The sequence below is a fragment of the Ruditapes philippinarum genome, unplaced genomic scaffold (genome assembly GCF_026571515.1).
Source record: "Ruditapes philippinarum isolate M1 unplaced genomic scaffold, ASM2657151v2 ctg7099_1_1_1_1, whole genome shotgun sequence".
NCBI lineage: Eukaryota > Metazoa > Mollusca > Bivalvia > Venerida > Veneridae > Ruditapes > Ruditapes philippinarum.
Window position 1 is genome coordinate 30,218 of NW_026864423.1, and position 14,618 is coordinate 44,835.

Below are 14,618 nucleotides of genomic sequence, written 5' to 3' on the forward strand. Positions count from 1 at the left end.
ATACAATAACATATAAAATGGCGCGTCACGCTAAACGTGACGCTAATATTGGCGCAATAACTCTGTACATGCATATGTACGTAACAACAATATTGCACTTTTTGAAGCATTTCACACAATAAGATTAACGATCATGGACACAAATTCATATATGTCAGAAGAGAATAGATGTGCCCTCTTGGTTCAACTTGAGTAGTAATGAACAGACCAGTAAGATGAACACTAAAGAAGATTTTGCCAGATGAAAGGTACATCACAAGACTTAATTTTCATTTTTACACATAAATAAAGTTCAGCTACAGTAAAAAAAAAACATTATAAGTGCAATTAAAATATAAATTGATATATTCTAGAAATGTCATAATTCTTGTTACCACTTCATAATAAAATGTATATATTTTTCAGAATTTCCATTGGTAACAGTAATGAACACAAATTGACAACTGGTATTTGAATCGCCTTTAATTGTAATACCTCTTCATGGCAGTTGCAGAACAGATGAAAAAAACTATCAAACAGTTCAAAGAAGAATTACAGAAAACTGAGGAAGAAAATAAACAGTGATATTGAACTTTTGTTACAAACAAACTTTTAAATGATAACAGTTGCATATCTTGTTTATACAGGATTTTCAACATATGTATATTCATTACAGTTTTCAATGTTTAAAACATCAGCAAAAAACATTAAGAGCTTTTATTATGAAGCAAGCAAAACAAACAGCTTGACTGATAGAAATAGATAGATGTTGCAAGCTGACAAAATGTATTTTTAGCATATTTTAAAGGACCATTTGTTTAATCTTTTGTGTCTTAATTCAAATAAAATAATTAAAAAAGAAATCATCGCATTACTTTGTTTTTAACATTACTTTGTTTTTAACATTGTGCTTTGTTACATATATGGTACAGCTGCAGGGAATATGTCAACATGGTAATAACATTTAATATTTTGTCCTCTTATTGCATTATATACTGTTGAGTGAATATTTCTTGGAATGTTAAAAGAAGTGCTGAAGCTAGATGCTGTCTTTCCTAATACCCTCCGACTGCAAGGTCCTGCACATGTTTTCTGCAAATGTTCAGTCCCCTAAGTAAATGAAATGTCTGGGGTTGGTTAGTCCAGGCAACATCTTCTGGAAGTGCCGTGTACCCCAATGATTTGTTATATATCAGCTAGTACAGGCTTCCAACAATATGACCACATTATCAAGTCGGACCAACTGGACAAGTGCAATAAGCTAATGATACTTCAGCTTCGTCTTAAGATTTGACTGATATTTGCAATTAAATGATTGTAATTTGTTATATACTAAGTATTTAATACTGTAATTAATTAAAACAGTTGATAATATATAAGTTTTACATCCGTTACTTAGCATGAAATGTATTTTTCCATTGCTGTAAACAACATCATGTGTTAAGATACTGAAAATCCATTGAAATGTATACGACGGGGGTGTGGTGTCATGTCTAAACAAAATTGTTTTTTTGATTTGGTAAGGCTGCCTGTAAAGTTAACCAGTTACTAGACGGTCATCTAGAATTTTTGATTTTTAGATACAAAGTGAAAAAACTTATTGTTTTTTATTTTATTTCAATGGCTAAATTTAGGGGAAGTATGGTACAGAATTCAGCATCCAACTGTTTACATCTGTTATCAATTAATTGCTTTATACATTCTTGACCAACAGCAATTAAATACTGATAACATAGATAATGTCTGTATAAGTTGCAAAGAGTTAACCTGATATTTATACTTGACACAGAATATTAGATATTACTTGTAATTATCATAAACATGAATTCACTTTTCAGGTCTCGAATACATGTATATCATTCACTGTATATAGCGTAAAATAAACCTTGTTGTTGATTTATTTATCTCCAGTAGAGATAATATAACTCTCAACAAGTATATATAGTACTGTCAGTACTATATTAAGATCTCTAAATCTTTCGGCCATATATTCGGCCATATATTCGTGATATGTTTACATAGAGCAGATACTGGAGCTTGTCGTTCTGAAAAATCTATGAATATGTATGAGGTAATATTAAGAAGGGTCTATTATTAAACACAATTTATACATGCTCCATGGCCAGGTCCTTACGGAGGAGCATTAGTGCCAGGTGTATGTTTTTTATTAACTCGAAATTTCGAGTTACTAACCCGAAATTTCGACTTATTAACTCGAAATTTCGACATACTAACTCGAAATTTCAAGTTACTTATCTCGAAATTTCGACTTACTAACTCAAATTTCGACTTATTGGCGTCCGCGCCGAAGCGCGGCGCCTTTTATGTAATGAAATCAGATTTTGTGAAAGGGCGACATCAACTTCTCGAGCCTTTATAGTTGTTCATAATAAAAGCCGATCATTCCGATCGGTATGAGGGTGCTTGATTATTAATTAGTCGCGAAATGTACAATGAATAGCGAACTGGAGAATTTCGCAATGCAAACATTTTCAAATTAAATAACCTTTTCCGTCAATAAATCGCGCTCTTCAAGGTATTTTTATTTATACTTTGTAGTACACAGTGGATTATTATGGTATGTTATTCCGAAAGCTGTAAATAGAATGATGAGTTGATGACCTAAATATTCCGAAAATCTTTTTATAGAGGGATGTACTCCTGTCGGTAATTCCCGCTCTCTCCTGGTCTATTTTGACGACCGACGAATAGTACCACATGTTTATTGTCCGGTCTCTCCCGGTTTTGGAGTAGATGTTTGATATCGTTACAGAACAGAACAAATATTTTACAGATAAATAAGCTTTTTTCAAAATGAATGTTTGTCACTTAGTTTGGTTACAATAATTAATAAACACAGATCAACTCTCAAAATTATTGCTTATTATTATACATAAACATACAATTAAAAAAACCAACAACACAAATCGCATGTTTTATTTTATCTATATGAGATAAAACCAATAAATATGTACAATAATTGAGAAAAAATGTACATTTTTATAGCGTTAATATGACACTATCAACTTTGAAACATTTTATTTAATTTGTTATTCGTGTTTAGTAAAGATGCCGAGGAATTATTCAAAGTTACAAATCAGATTTTATGAATTATTCAATTGATTGATAATTTAAGAAATGATAAAGAAAAATACAAATGTACATGTATATGGTTTAAGAATAAACAATATTATATATTGAAAGATTAACCCTAATTTACTGACTTTTTCCAGTTAAGTTTTGACTTATAATCGTCGGTCATTATGACAATTGAATTCTTAAAATAATAGTAAACGTAAAAACTCAGTATTAAAATAGTGCATAAAGCACAAAAAAAAGAAAAGAAAACAGTATTCATAAAATCTGTATTTTTTTATTAAAAAAGATATTATAATTAGTGTATAATAAACATTTATGCTCAACATGATCAACATGGTAATTTAACAAGTGTCATATTGCTACTAAGTGTGAACAGATACCTTAAGAGGGGGTCTTCGCTAATAGCGATAACATAATAAGGGACAATTACACAAGTGTGGTGTTGATCATGCGTTACTCATATGGATTATAAATGATTGTATACATGTATATCCGTTGCTATTAATAATCACGATCATAAAGAAATAACAAGTAATATTCTAATTTCTAGCATGCCAATCAAATTTATAAATAATGAACAATGTCTTTCGTTCGTTCATTCATAAGTGATATACAATTCTGGTAAAAACCAACGAACCATTAAACAGTTTATCATCATATATCTACTAGTTCATCTGCACCTGCTGCATTTCTTGCTTGGACGCCCTTTGATGCTTTGCATCAATGCTTTTCTTGTAAACATTACTGGAATGGCCAAATTTATGAGTTACCATGTGTTTAGATATATAAGATATAGTACTTAGGGAGTGCGGTTTCAAGAACGATGGAGATGGAGAAACGGGGTGCCCGGACAAACTATTAAAGTTTAACTTAAACTTAGTAATGGCATGTACACGCCAGAGCTAAAAAAACACAAGGCTTCCTTTAATGTGTACGTTCAGGCGTTCTTCAGACGTTGTATGTGATTCTACCTATTCGACCATATCTTTTCACTAATCATATTCTTCTCATCCATGTGAATAAAACGATCCTATACTTCACGTGTGGGACATCTGAGGAAAGTATCACTGAGTGGCCAAAATAGGGGTGCTGGGGCTTTTGTCAAATTTGTTGGAATGACTATATTTCTTGTAAAATTGGATGCTTTTATATTATTCCCAACATGTATATAACAACAAGTTCCACTTTTATCAACTTTTATCAACACAATATGAATCAAAGTCTTAGTAAATAATGAATAATGTTACAAAAACATTATTAGTATAAAGAAACGTGACAGACTAACTGGCGTATACACGCCATTTAAAACTTATTTAACACATGAATGTTGCACAGTTTACAATAGGGTGGGTTTTGGACTTGTTGTATCTCCACATGATGGTTGTATGTGTGCTTTAGAAAAAGAAACATCCGGTTAACACGGAAATGTGGAAAGTGTGATTTTACATACCCTCCCCCCCTCCACAAAAAGCGAAGGATATGTTCAGTATGTGTGGACAATTTGACCCTATTAAATTGTTCTGTTAAATACATAGGTGCTCTGTCAATGTGCAACAGCAACACACGAAAGAAAGTATCTTGAATTCAATCCCTGTTTCACCGGTAACCAATGAAAGTCGTGCAATTTAAGTCGAAATTTCGAGTTAATAAGTCGAAATTTCGAGTAAGTAAGTCGAAATTTCGAGTAAGTAAGTCAAAATTTTGAGTAAGTAAGTCGAAATTTCGAGATAAGTAACTCGAAATTTCGACTTACTACCTCGAAATTTCGACTTATTAACTCGAAATTTCGGAGATAAGTTACTCGAAATTTCGAGATAAGTAACTCGAAATTTCGAAATAAGTAAGTCGAAATTTCGAGTTAGTAAGTCGAAATTTCGAGTTAGTATCTCGAAATTTCGAGTTAATAAAAAACATACACCTGGCACTAATGCTCTTCCGTAGTTCCTAGAGTCTGTTACAAATGCTAAATATCTCGGACTAGATCTGTCTGCTGACCTCAAATTTAATACAGATATATCTCGAATAACTTCCAATGCAAACAGGCTTTATTAAAAGAAATGTTGTTACTAAAAATGAGAAAGTGACAGATTTAGCATACAAGTCCGGTCACAGGTTGAATATGCTTCAACTATTTCGTCTCCTTACACTAAAACCAATATTGACAAAGTTGAGATGATCCAGAGACGTTAAAAGGGATAACTCCCCTCACTCTAGTGTCACAGTCATGCAGGAATAACTGGGCTGGCGATTCCTTTAACATCGCAGATTCGACTGTAGACTGATAATGTTTTATAAGATATATAACCTAGTTGCAATTAATCTCCCAACATATGTTCAAACCCCACATAGATTAACCAGACATATGCACCCCTTATCCCTACGCCAAATACAGGTATTCTCCGACTACCATAAGTACTCTTTCCTCCCTCATAGCATTATACTATGGAATAAACTTCCTAGCAACATTGCCCCTGTCAAACAGGAAGTGGTGCGTTTGCAGTACTAGTCTTTCTCCCAGTGTTTTTAAACTATTTTATCTCTTATCATCTTGTTTCATTATTAACATTTTAACCATGACTAGAATACATTTTCAATCTTACCTTCCAAGCATATTAATTCTTGGACTTTTCTTTTTTAGCTTTTCTTTTCACCTTTGACTAACAATCCGACGTGCACTAAATTCCTGCCTATAACACTCGTAAGAGGGGTTGGCAGTATCCAGAGATAGATCGAAGTAATATCATTTACTGTACGAATAAACATGTAAAGAGTTATCTGATCTTGATATTATAACATGCACCAACTCTTGGCTCAATTATATTCATTTCCACTTATTTTCAGCTAATTGTGTAAAGAAATTACATCTATATGACCATTTGTTTCTTTTCTGTTGGTTCACAATCCTATATGGTAACTTGTTTCTGTGAAAAAGACAATAAACTAAACATTATTTGGAGATGCGAAAGCGAAACTGTTTATCTTATGATCGCTGGTTTCCTTGAAAATTGTAAAAGGTACATGTGATAGGTTGCTCACAGAACTTTAATTGTGTTTGTATCCTTTGTCTGTTGACTGTGTCAAATGAGCCGTGCCATGACAAAACCAACATTATGGGTTTGCGACCAGCATGTTTATACAGAATGCTGTTCGCTTACAAACCCTATTACAAGTAAAGAAACTGATAGCGAACAGCATGGATCCTGATCAGACTGCGCGGAGGCGCAGGCTGGTTTGGATCCATGCTGGTCGCAAACCCACTATGTTGGTTTTGTCATGGCACGGCTCAAATATCTTCAAACGACACATCATCCACTGGGGGGATTCACATTTGTTAAATTTCTTCCCTGACAAAATTTCCGTTTATATTGCAACAAGTAATAAGGACTGATTCATAATGGTTTTTGAAAATATATTGTAAAACTCTTAACAGATATTTAGTTGAATCAAGTGACCAAATGATGGAGCTAATGATCAGCCATTCAGCTCTCTTAAAATGTCGGCTTACAACTTACTAACATTATGATATAAAAGCGAACTTAGTTATTATCCATAAAAATCAAATGTAGCCTGGCAATTATCTATATCGCTTTGGTTTATACAGAATTTATTTTAGTTCGATTGTGTAGGAAGCTATTAGCTTGTAAACACACTTTCGAATCCGTTCCTGGAACCAACCTAAGTACTGAGCAATGAGTGTAAAATTCTTGCTCAAGGAAACAACGACTTGCCCATGTCAGGGTTTGAACCCGTGCGGCTAGCGATCATTTGATTACAAGTCCGACGCGTTAACCACTCGGTAATGCCGCCACCTTTATTTGGAATCTTCAAAGTCATGTAAAGCCCTTCACATTCCGAATATTCAGTAAAACCTCACTAATGAGACCACCGAAGGGATTTCGGAAATCTGGTGTTAATAGCGAGTTGGTCATATAATGAGTTTGGTCAGACCGAAAAAACTGACATAACGTTTACAAGATTTTCTACACATTGTACAACTATTTTTCTGAACTGTTTTATTTTCAAGTTTCTCTCTAACGAGAGAATAATATTTTGATAATGCACACTTTCGTTATTTTTCTATTTTGACATTACAAATCTCTTTTTTTAACAAGGAAAGAGATAAACACAACTTCATCAAACAATTTTAAATGTACATTTCATTGAGATATGAGCAAAACGATTTGTGCAAAGATTGCCATTTTAATATTTATTTATTTTCGCTATACAAAATATAAAAATGCATACAGTTCTGAATATAAAACAATTATGCAATAAAAAACAACACCATAGTGACATATCGGCAAAGTCATTCAGTTATCCCGATTGTGTTATTCAGTATTATAAAATGCATGCAAACTAAACACTTGGAAAGGAAAAAAGTCTTTCTTCATCAATATACCACAAATAAGAATTAAAAAAATGAGCCGCGTCACGACAAAACCAACGTTATGCGTTTGCGACCAGCATGGATCCAGATCAGCCTGCGCATCCGCGCAGTCTGATCAGGATCCATGCTGTTCGCTTACCAACCCTTTCACAAGTAGAGACACTGATAGCGAAAATCATGGATCCTGATCCATGATGGTCGCAAAACCATTATGTTGGTTTTGTCGTGACGCGGCTCAAATGTACATTTGTCCAGCTTATGTCTCTATGAAATGTTTTGATTCATAACCAACCATAAAAAACTACTTTGAACGTTGTTTTACACTTAACCTGCTGGAACCGGAAGTAATTATCTTGGCCTCTTCCACCAGTCAAGAACAATGCCAGTCTGCACATCTGTCCAGTTTTACCAGTCTACTGTACTATGCATTAACTAAATTATTTACTATGCCGATATTGAAAACCCTTAACTTTCGTAAAAGTTTGTTTTAAATTAAAGCAGGACAAATCCTTTGCATACATTTCGCAGTTATTCTTGTTCTAACACATGATAATTATATACCATAGACATACATGTATACGTTTTTTTCCAAAATGTCTATTATTATAGTAACAGAGATTTAGTTTTGATAGGTAATATTACAATATGTCCCAAGACGCGATTTATATAACATAAACCCATTCATATATGGCCATATAAACTGTCAAAAGTTTTTATAACGAAGTGATGATAATGTACAAATACCTCTTTATTTTGGTTATAAAAAGAGAAAATAATTTACAACTTTGCTATGCATAGCCGTGTAAATAGAAAATATAAACGACACGATTATACAGACGTGAAATTTCACAAGAATGAAGTGTTCGTTATCACTGTAAAAGTCTCTAGACCAATGGTCCTACTTAGCTAAAACGTAAAGATACATGCCTCCATATGAGCTAAAAGAATTAAAGAAAATCAACCTTAAATAAAAATTAATGTACTAAGATTATAAGAGAAGTAGAAATATTTATAATTTACTCAATAATTTACATGTTACATGCAATGAATGACTGATTTAGCAGTATTTTCCCCCCATTTCTACTGCGTGACTCACGGAGTAAGGGCTTTTTTTGTATAGCTTGACATTTACTTGATAATTTACGTGGACTGAAGCTGACGTTTGAAATGTGTTATTAACTTTCTTTGTTCACTTATAAAGATAGATAATTTATTGACGTAAACTTTCAGTACATAGTCATTTTACACACATTTGTATAGTACAATGAAACACGATATCATGGTACATGAACAAAAGTTGTGGCACAAAATTTTCAATTTACATATTTTTGGAGAATGAACGTTAACATGAACGTTAACAGCATTTAGAACTAAAGTAAGCTTAGCTATGAAAAAGCGTTTACATTCTTAAAGATATAAAAAGTGGATTTTAAGCTTAATCATATGCTGTGATAAGATTGCATTTAGCAGTGATTCATAATTGACACATTATCAAGTAATTTCAAGAATAAACAATATCATTCTCAAATATAACGAGACAAATTTATACATTGACTTACAGAGCATTAAGTAGTTCAATTTGATGCTTTGTAGCATAAAACAAATATTTACCTAAACCTATACTGTATATAATTTTACTTTTTAATACATTTTCCTTTTTTTTCCTTTTTTTTTAATAAGCTTGAATCTGGAGGCATGCTACTTTAAACAACCCGAAAACGTATCTTTTACATCCAAGTAACCTTTCAACGAAACTAAATGATAATTATATACAATCTAATAGTCTATTATTAAAATTTAATAAAACTACTTATATATAATTATATGACTACACGATATTCAACCATAAAATAATAAAACAATTTCCCACCACAATATAATATAAACACAATGCATACAATATCCAGGAAGTTTAGTCTCTGTCATGTCATTTGTTCAGATAATCTATATAATATAAATATATAAAAAATGGCTCAGCGTCATTAAAGTGCACCAAAAGTCATTCACTTCTTCGGCAAATTTACGAATGTTTACATGTAAGGCATATGAGAAAATCTATTGTCAGCAGTTCTGTTGCAGATCTTTATAAGCAGTATTTGAGCCGTGTCATGACAAAACACACATAATGGGTTTGCGACCAGCATGGATCCAGACCAGCCGACGCATCCGCGCAGTCTGATCAGGATCCATGCTGTTCGCTATTAGTTTCTCTACTTGTTATAGTTGGTAAGCGAACAGCATGGATCCTGATCAGACTGCGCGGATGCGCAGGCTGGTCTGGATCCATGCTGGTCGCAGACCCTTTATGTTGGTTTTGTCGTGACGTGGCTCATTTTATTTTTTGACACGTATCGTCTGCACTTATCGTCTGCAACAACCACAGCAGCAACAGCAGCAGACGACAATACCGATGATAATCAGCAATCCCACAATGCCACAAACAATCGGTACCCATCTGTAATTAAAGAAAAAAAATGCACATTCATTTTATTGTTTCATGTTTTTCACTTTACAAATCAATTTTGTATGACTATAAACTATTTACTCTACTCTAATTCCATATCAACGCGGAAGATATCTTGCGCATGCGCTTTCTGCATATAGATCAAAAGCAAAATAGATTTTACCATGAAAGAATCAATTTAATCAGGACAAAACCAATTTTTAAAAATATTTCTAATCAATTTCATTAGATATATAGTATGGCTACTTTTTTATTTGAAAAATTTGAGAAGAAGTAATTATTGGAAAATGTTTACAAGTCCTTCGAGGGGGGGGGGGGCCCCGGCGGGGGGGGGGGGTCACGTAACTTGTGCTTTTTGTTCTATATAATAACATGTTCTGCCATGCTATGTCAAATATTTCCTTTCAAAAAATAAGGATTTTCTTTTCGTTTTTTTTTTGCTTCCTTTTCGTACACTTCTTTCGCTCCGGTATCTTCTATAATAATTATTTACATGTAAGTAGTTCACTTTTATCACGGTCAAAATTGTATTTTACTCTAAATTTTCACCGGAAAAAGGTTTGACTGAAAACTATGGTGGCTGATTTGGAACGCTTTTGTGCGTCGTGTTGGCGCTAGCGACAACAGGACAAAGCGCCAAACGACGCGTTGTCGGACTTTCGTCTTGTCGTCCTGTCGCTAACGGTGTACGCCAAACGGCGCGATGTCTCCAAATGTCACATTGTCGCTCGGTTCAAATCGAAGGATAGGCTTATAAGCCAAGCGACAGGGCGACATAGCGACGACCCTATCGAAACGCAACGCGCATTGTACAAAATCAGCCACCATAGAAAACGGCTTGTTTTTAATACAATGTAAATTATAAAAGAAGCGTTTCCTATGATGGATGATTTGGTAGTGTTTTCGCGTTGCTTTGTCGATAGCGACAACACAACCTATATCGTTATCGTCTTCTCGTATTGTCGTCTTGTCGCTAGCGACAAACGGCGCGTTGTCGCACTGTCGTCTTGTCGCTAGCAAAGCACGCCAAACGGCGCGTTGTCTTGCGGCGCGTTGTCGCCTTATCACTTGGCTTATATATATACAAATAGGCAATCCTTCGATTTGAGCCCAGTGACAATGTGACATCGCGACAATACGCCGCACGACAATGCGTTGTTTTGCGTGTTTCGTTAGCGACAGGACGACAAGACGACAGTCCGTTTGGCACTTTGTTGTGCTGTCGCTAGCGACAACACGACGCACAAAAGTGTTCCAAATCCGCCACTATAGTTTCATGTTGTTCTATTTATACATTTAAGCCAAACTACTTTTCGTTTCCTGTTTGGAGCAAACAAGTTCCTGACTGCAAATAATGTCAAGTGAAAGGTTTGACGTGTGAAAGGTTTCTTCAATCTATTTTACAAAACCCATAGTTTCATGATTGCAGATTTGTATTATAGAAATTGAAAGTTACGAAAGTATAGCAATAGACAGAGCATATAAGTTTAGTTTAAGCTCGATTGCGAAACAAGTTCTTGCAACTTATATTTATCACTTTCGAGTCCGCTTCATGGAACCAACCAGTACTGTCATATGAAGTAACATGTTCGTGACTCGAGTATGCTTCGAACTCATGACCCCTGGGTTGAAAGGCAAACACCTTAACCACTAGGCCACCGCTGCCCTTTTTATCTCTTCGAGTCACTGACGGATAGGAAAACTTTAAGTACCAAAATTAATACTTACATATGCTGACTAAGCCAGTCTTTAACACAATCTTCATTTTGGTTCTTAGTCGCAGGTATCTGCCTGCTGGAATCGTCGCAGCATCCTTTATATGCAATGCCTATTTTTAGGCAACAGTAATCTGGACATAGTTCCGCTTTATGTTTTTCTCCGGAAATGTCCGTGTAACTTCCACAGCAGTCCGCGGCTTCTGAGCCCTGACCTGTCAACATAAACAATCTTTACAGTTGAACTTTGTATGAGGTGGACATATGCGCTATTGATCCGGATATAGATTGTATTTGATACTGCTACAGGCGAACGCAATGGAATATCAACATTATTGAACTCGATAACACACATGCCATAATTATCTGGAAAACTATGTATGTATGTTGTCGAAATGAGCGCCAGGCACAAAAAGCATCATTCTGAACATCTCGGCCGAAGTTTGACGAAAGAGACGAGAAGATGCAACTACGGACCCCAGTCATGTCAGGGTTAATTTTTGAAAGATTGCCACGGAGTATTAGCTAAAGATATGTATTTCTTAATCAAAAGTAAGTCATTGTACGTCGGCCAATGAGAACCTAAATGTATACACAAAAAATATACATGTAATAACCTGAAACAATATAAAGAGGAGGAGGTAGCCATACATCTGCAAAACTAACAATTAAACAATATATACAATTTAAACGCCCAACAATACGCCTACACATTTACAAGATCTACCGCCATTCTTTTGTTTCTTGAGCGTTAATGTATAATTATGATAAAAACTCAAGGATGAACGTACGATTGCTTCAAAGATAAGTCGTGTGTGTTTACCTCGTGTCTAATTTACATCAACTAAATCTTAGAGAAGCAAGCCTCCAGATTCAGCCAATGCCATTAAAATGGCTGATATTGTTGTATCAGATTATCTTCTTACAGTTCATTGAAAAGTAAAAAAATAAAATAAAAAAATAATCGAATATTAGGTCTGTATATGCGTTTAAAGTGACATTATCCCCATCCAAGTGTATAAATGAGTGAACAGGTGAAAGTCAAAATAAGTTTTCATTTTGCCATAATTCCTTCTATAATATACAATTATTTCACATAAACAATAAACAACACATGAAATCAAACGATTTTTTCGTAAATATCCATTAGAATTTACCTGTAACGTTCAGTTCATAAAAAGAGTGGGACAGTCTTTTAATATTTTAGGCAGATTTAAAATTTTATCCTAAACAATTTTGTCCCAAACATTTTCCAATATAAATTGTTGGTCAATCACCATTTTAACAGTCAATATTTTGAAGCAAATATTCAGTTCAGCTCAAATTGACTATGAAAATATCAGCATAATGTATGAGATATTTTCACAATCTATAAACAAAATTGTATAATTTATGATATCTTTAAGATATCATTACCAGTCATAACTTTACAGTATTTCTGCATTTGCAGCAAGTGTATAAATATCTAGCAGATATTTTTTTTTTACTGGTAAATCAAAAAAAAAAAAATCTAATTTCGTTTTGTATCTGATTTTTTTGTTCAAAAGTTTCTAGACGTTAAAGGTGTTTATCTTTCATGGATATTTTTTAACGATGTTTTTGTGCCCTGTGGGCGGCTAGGTCAACCGCCATTAAAGTGGGGCACATTTTCATTAGTATTTCAAATAATGACAAAATCGATAGAAATGTATCATTTGGATATTCTTATTAAATGCTGCATAAACAAGTGTTGATAAAGTTCTAGATCCAAGTGTTTTAGAATGATCATTTAAATTATCTGATAAATAATAATAATTTGATTTAGAACAATTTATTATCTGTTCTATGAATATATTTGATATTGTATCATGTATTTCACTCTTGCCAACAACTTCCATGCATGATTCTTTCATTGTTTGTTGTCAGTCTGATCAGGGCTTATACCAACCCTCTATTACAAGTAGAGAACCTGATAGCGAACAACATGGATCCTGATCAGATCTGGTCTGGATCCATGCTGTTCGCAAACCTAGTATGTTGGTTTTGTCGTGATGCGGCTCAAATACTATCAACGTAATTATTCATTGTATTACAGACCAATTCTCTTGAAACACAAACTAACTACATCATTACTATATATAGAATAGAAAAAAAACTGGGGGCGTGTTTACTTTATCCAACATAACATATTTAACCCTCAAAAATGCACTTAAGAATGTAAACTGTAATTAATTACAAGTAACAACAATGACATCCAAAACACGAGTTGTTTTTAAGCCAGGACATTGTCCTAAAAGTAATACATACATGAACACAATCGTGTTTACATACTACGTATCTTGTTTTCTGATACCGTCGGAGAAGAAAATAAAAAAAAAACTTAAACTGTGTAATAACGTATTAATTTATAAAATATACAATTATTTATTACATTTAAAAAGAATCACATGTATAATTATATAAAAAATAATTACCTGATAAGACAAACAAAACAACACCGATAATCAACAACAACTTAAGCATTTTCACGGTATTTACACTATCACTATCGTCTACGCTATGCCGTTTGCCTTACTGTGAGTAATAATCATTTGAAGAGGCCCGTGAAGGGTGTTTTGATAAGCATCAATAATTAACGGACACCATTGTTATCAATTCAATTCACTTCGAAAAAGTCATTTTGGTCATGTATATTTGATTACCATGCATTTAAACATATTCTTATTAAGTAAATAAAAATCCTCTCAAATTCTAGGGCGTATTATTGTTTATTTTCCTTTCATTTCTTCTAAAGTCGATAAATGACTTTGTTAAGAAACAGCTTCGGAACGCCTCTTATTTTCGGAAAATACGTATTTCAAAATAAAGGAAAAAACACTTGATTTGAATAATGTATCTTTATAAATAATATGTCCGGTTTCAATAGTGTTTCATTTTTAGCATTTTTGTTTTAGTTTTTACTTAAAATGTATTATTTATTGTCTGAATCGATAGA

General features: G+C 33.6%; 1 protein-coding gene across 1 annotated transcript; it reads right to left on the reverse strand.

Moving 5' to 3' along the window:
• Window positions 1-7,258: 7,258 nt before the first annotated feature.
• On the reverse strand, window positions 7,259-14,259 carry LOC132725520 (uncharacterized). Its single transcript, XM_060710657.1, has 3 exons — window positions 14,098-14,259; window positions 11,658-11,859; window positions 7,259-9,920 (listed from the first exon to the last, which is right to left on the reverse strand). Exons 1-3 carry the CDS (start codon window positions 14,144-14,146, stop codon window positions 9,827-9,829), a joined length of 345 nt encoding a protein of 114 aa, XP_060566640.1. The 5' UTR covers window positions 14,147-14,259; the 3' UTR covers window positions 7,259-9,826.
• Window positions 14,260-14,618: the final 359 nt, after the last annotated feature.

What these genes read in the sequence shown, in the direction of transcription:
- LOC132725520 (XM_060710657.1), bottom strand. Translation starts at nt 14,146, where the DNA reads ATGCTTAAGTTGTTGTTGATTATCGGTGTTGTTTTGTTTGTCTTATCA. An exon ending in TGTTTTGTTTGTCTTATCAG is followed by an intron (nt 11,860 to 14,097) that starts GTAATTATTTTT and finishes TTATGTTGACAG; the next exon opens with GTCAGGGCTCAGAAGCCGCG. An exon ending in GACTGGCTTAGTCAGCATAT is followed by an intron (nt 9,921 to 11,657) that starts GTAAGTATTAAT and finishes CTTTAATTACAG; the next exon opens with ATGGGTACCGATTGTTTGTG.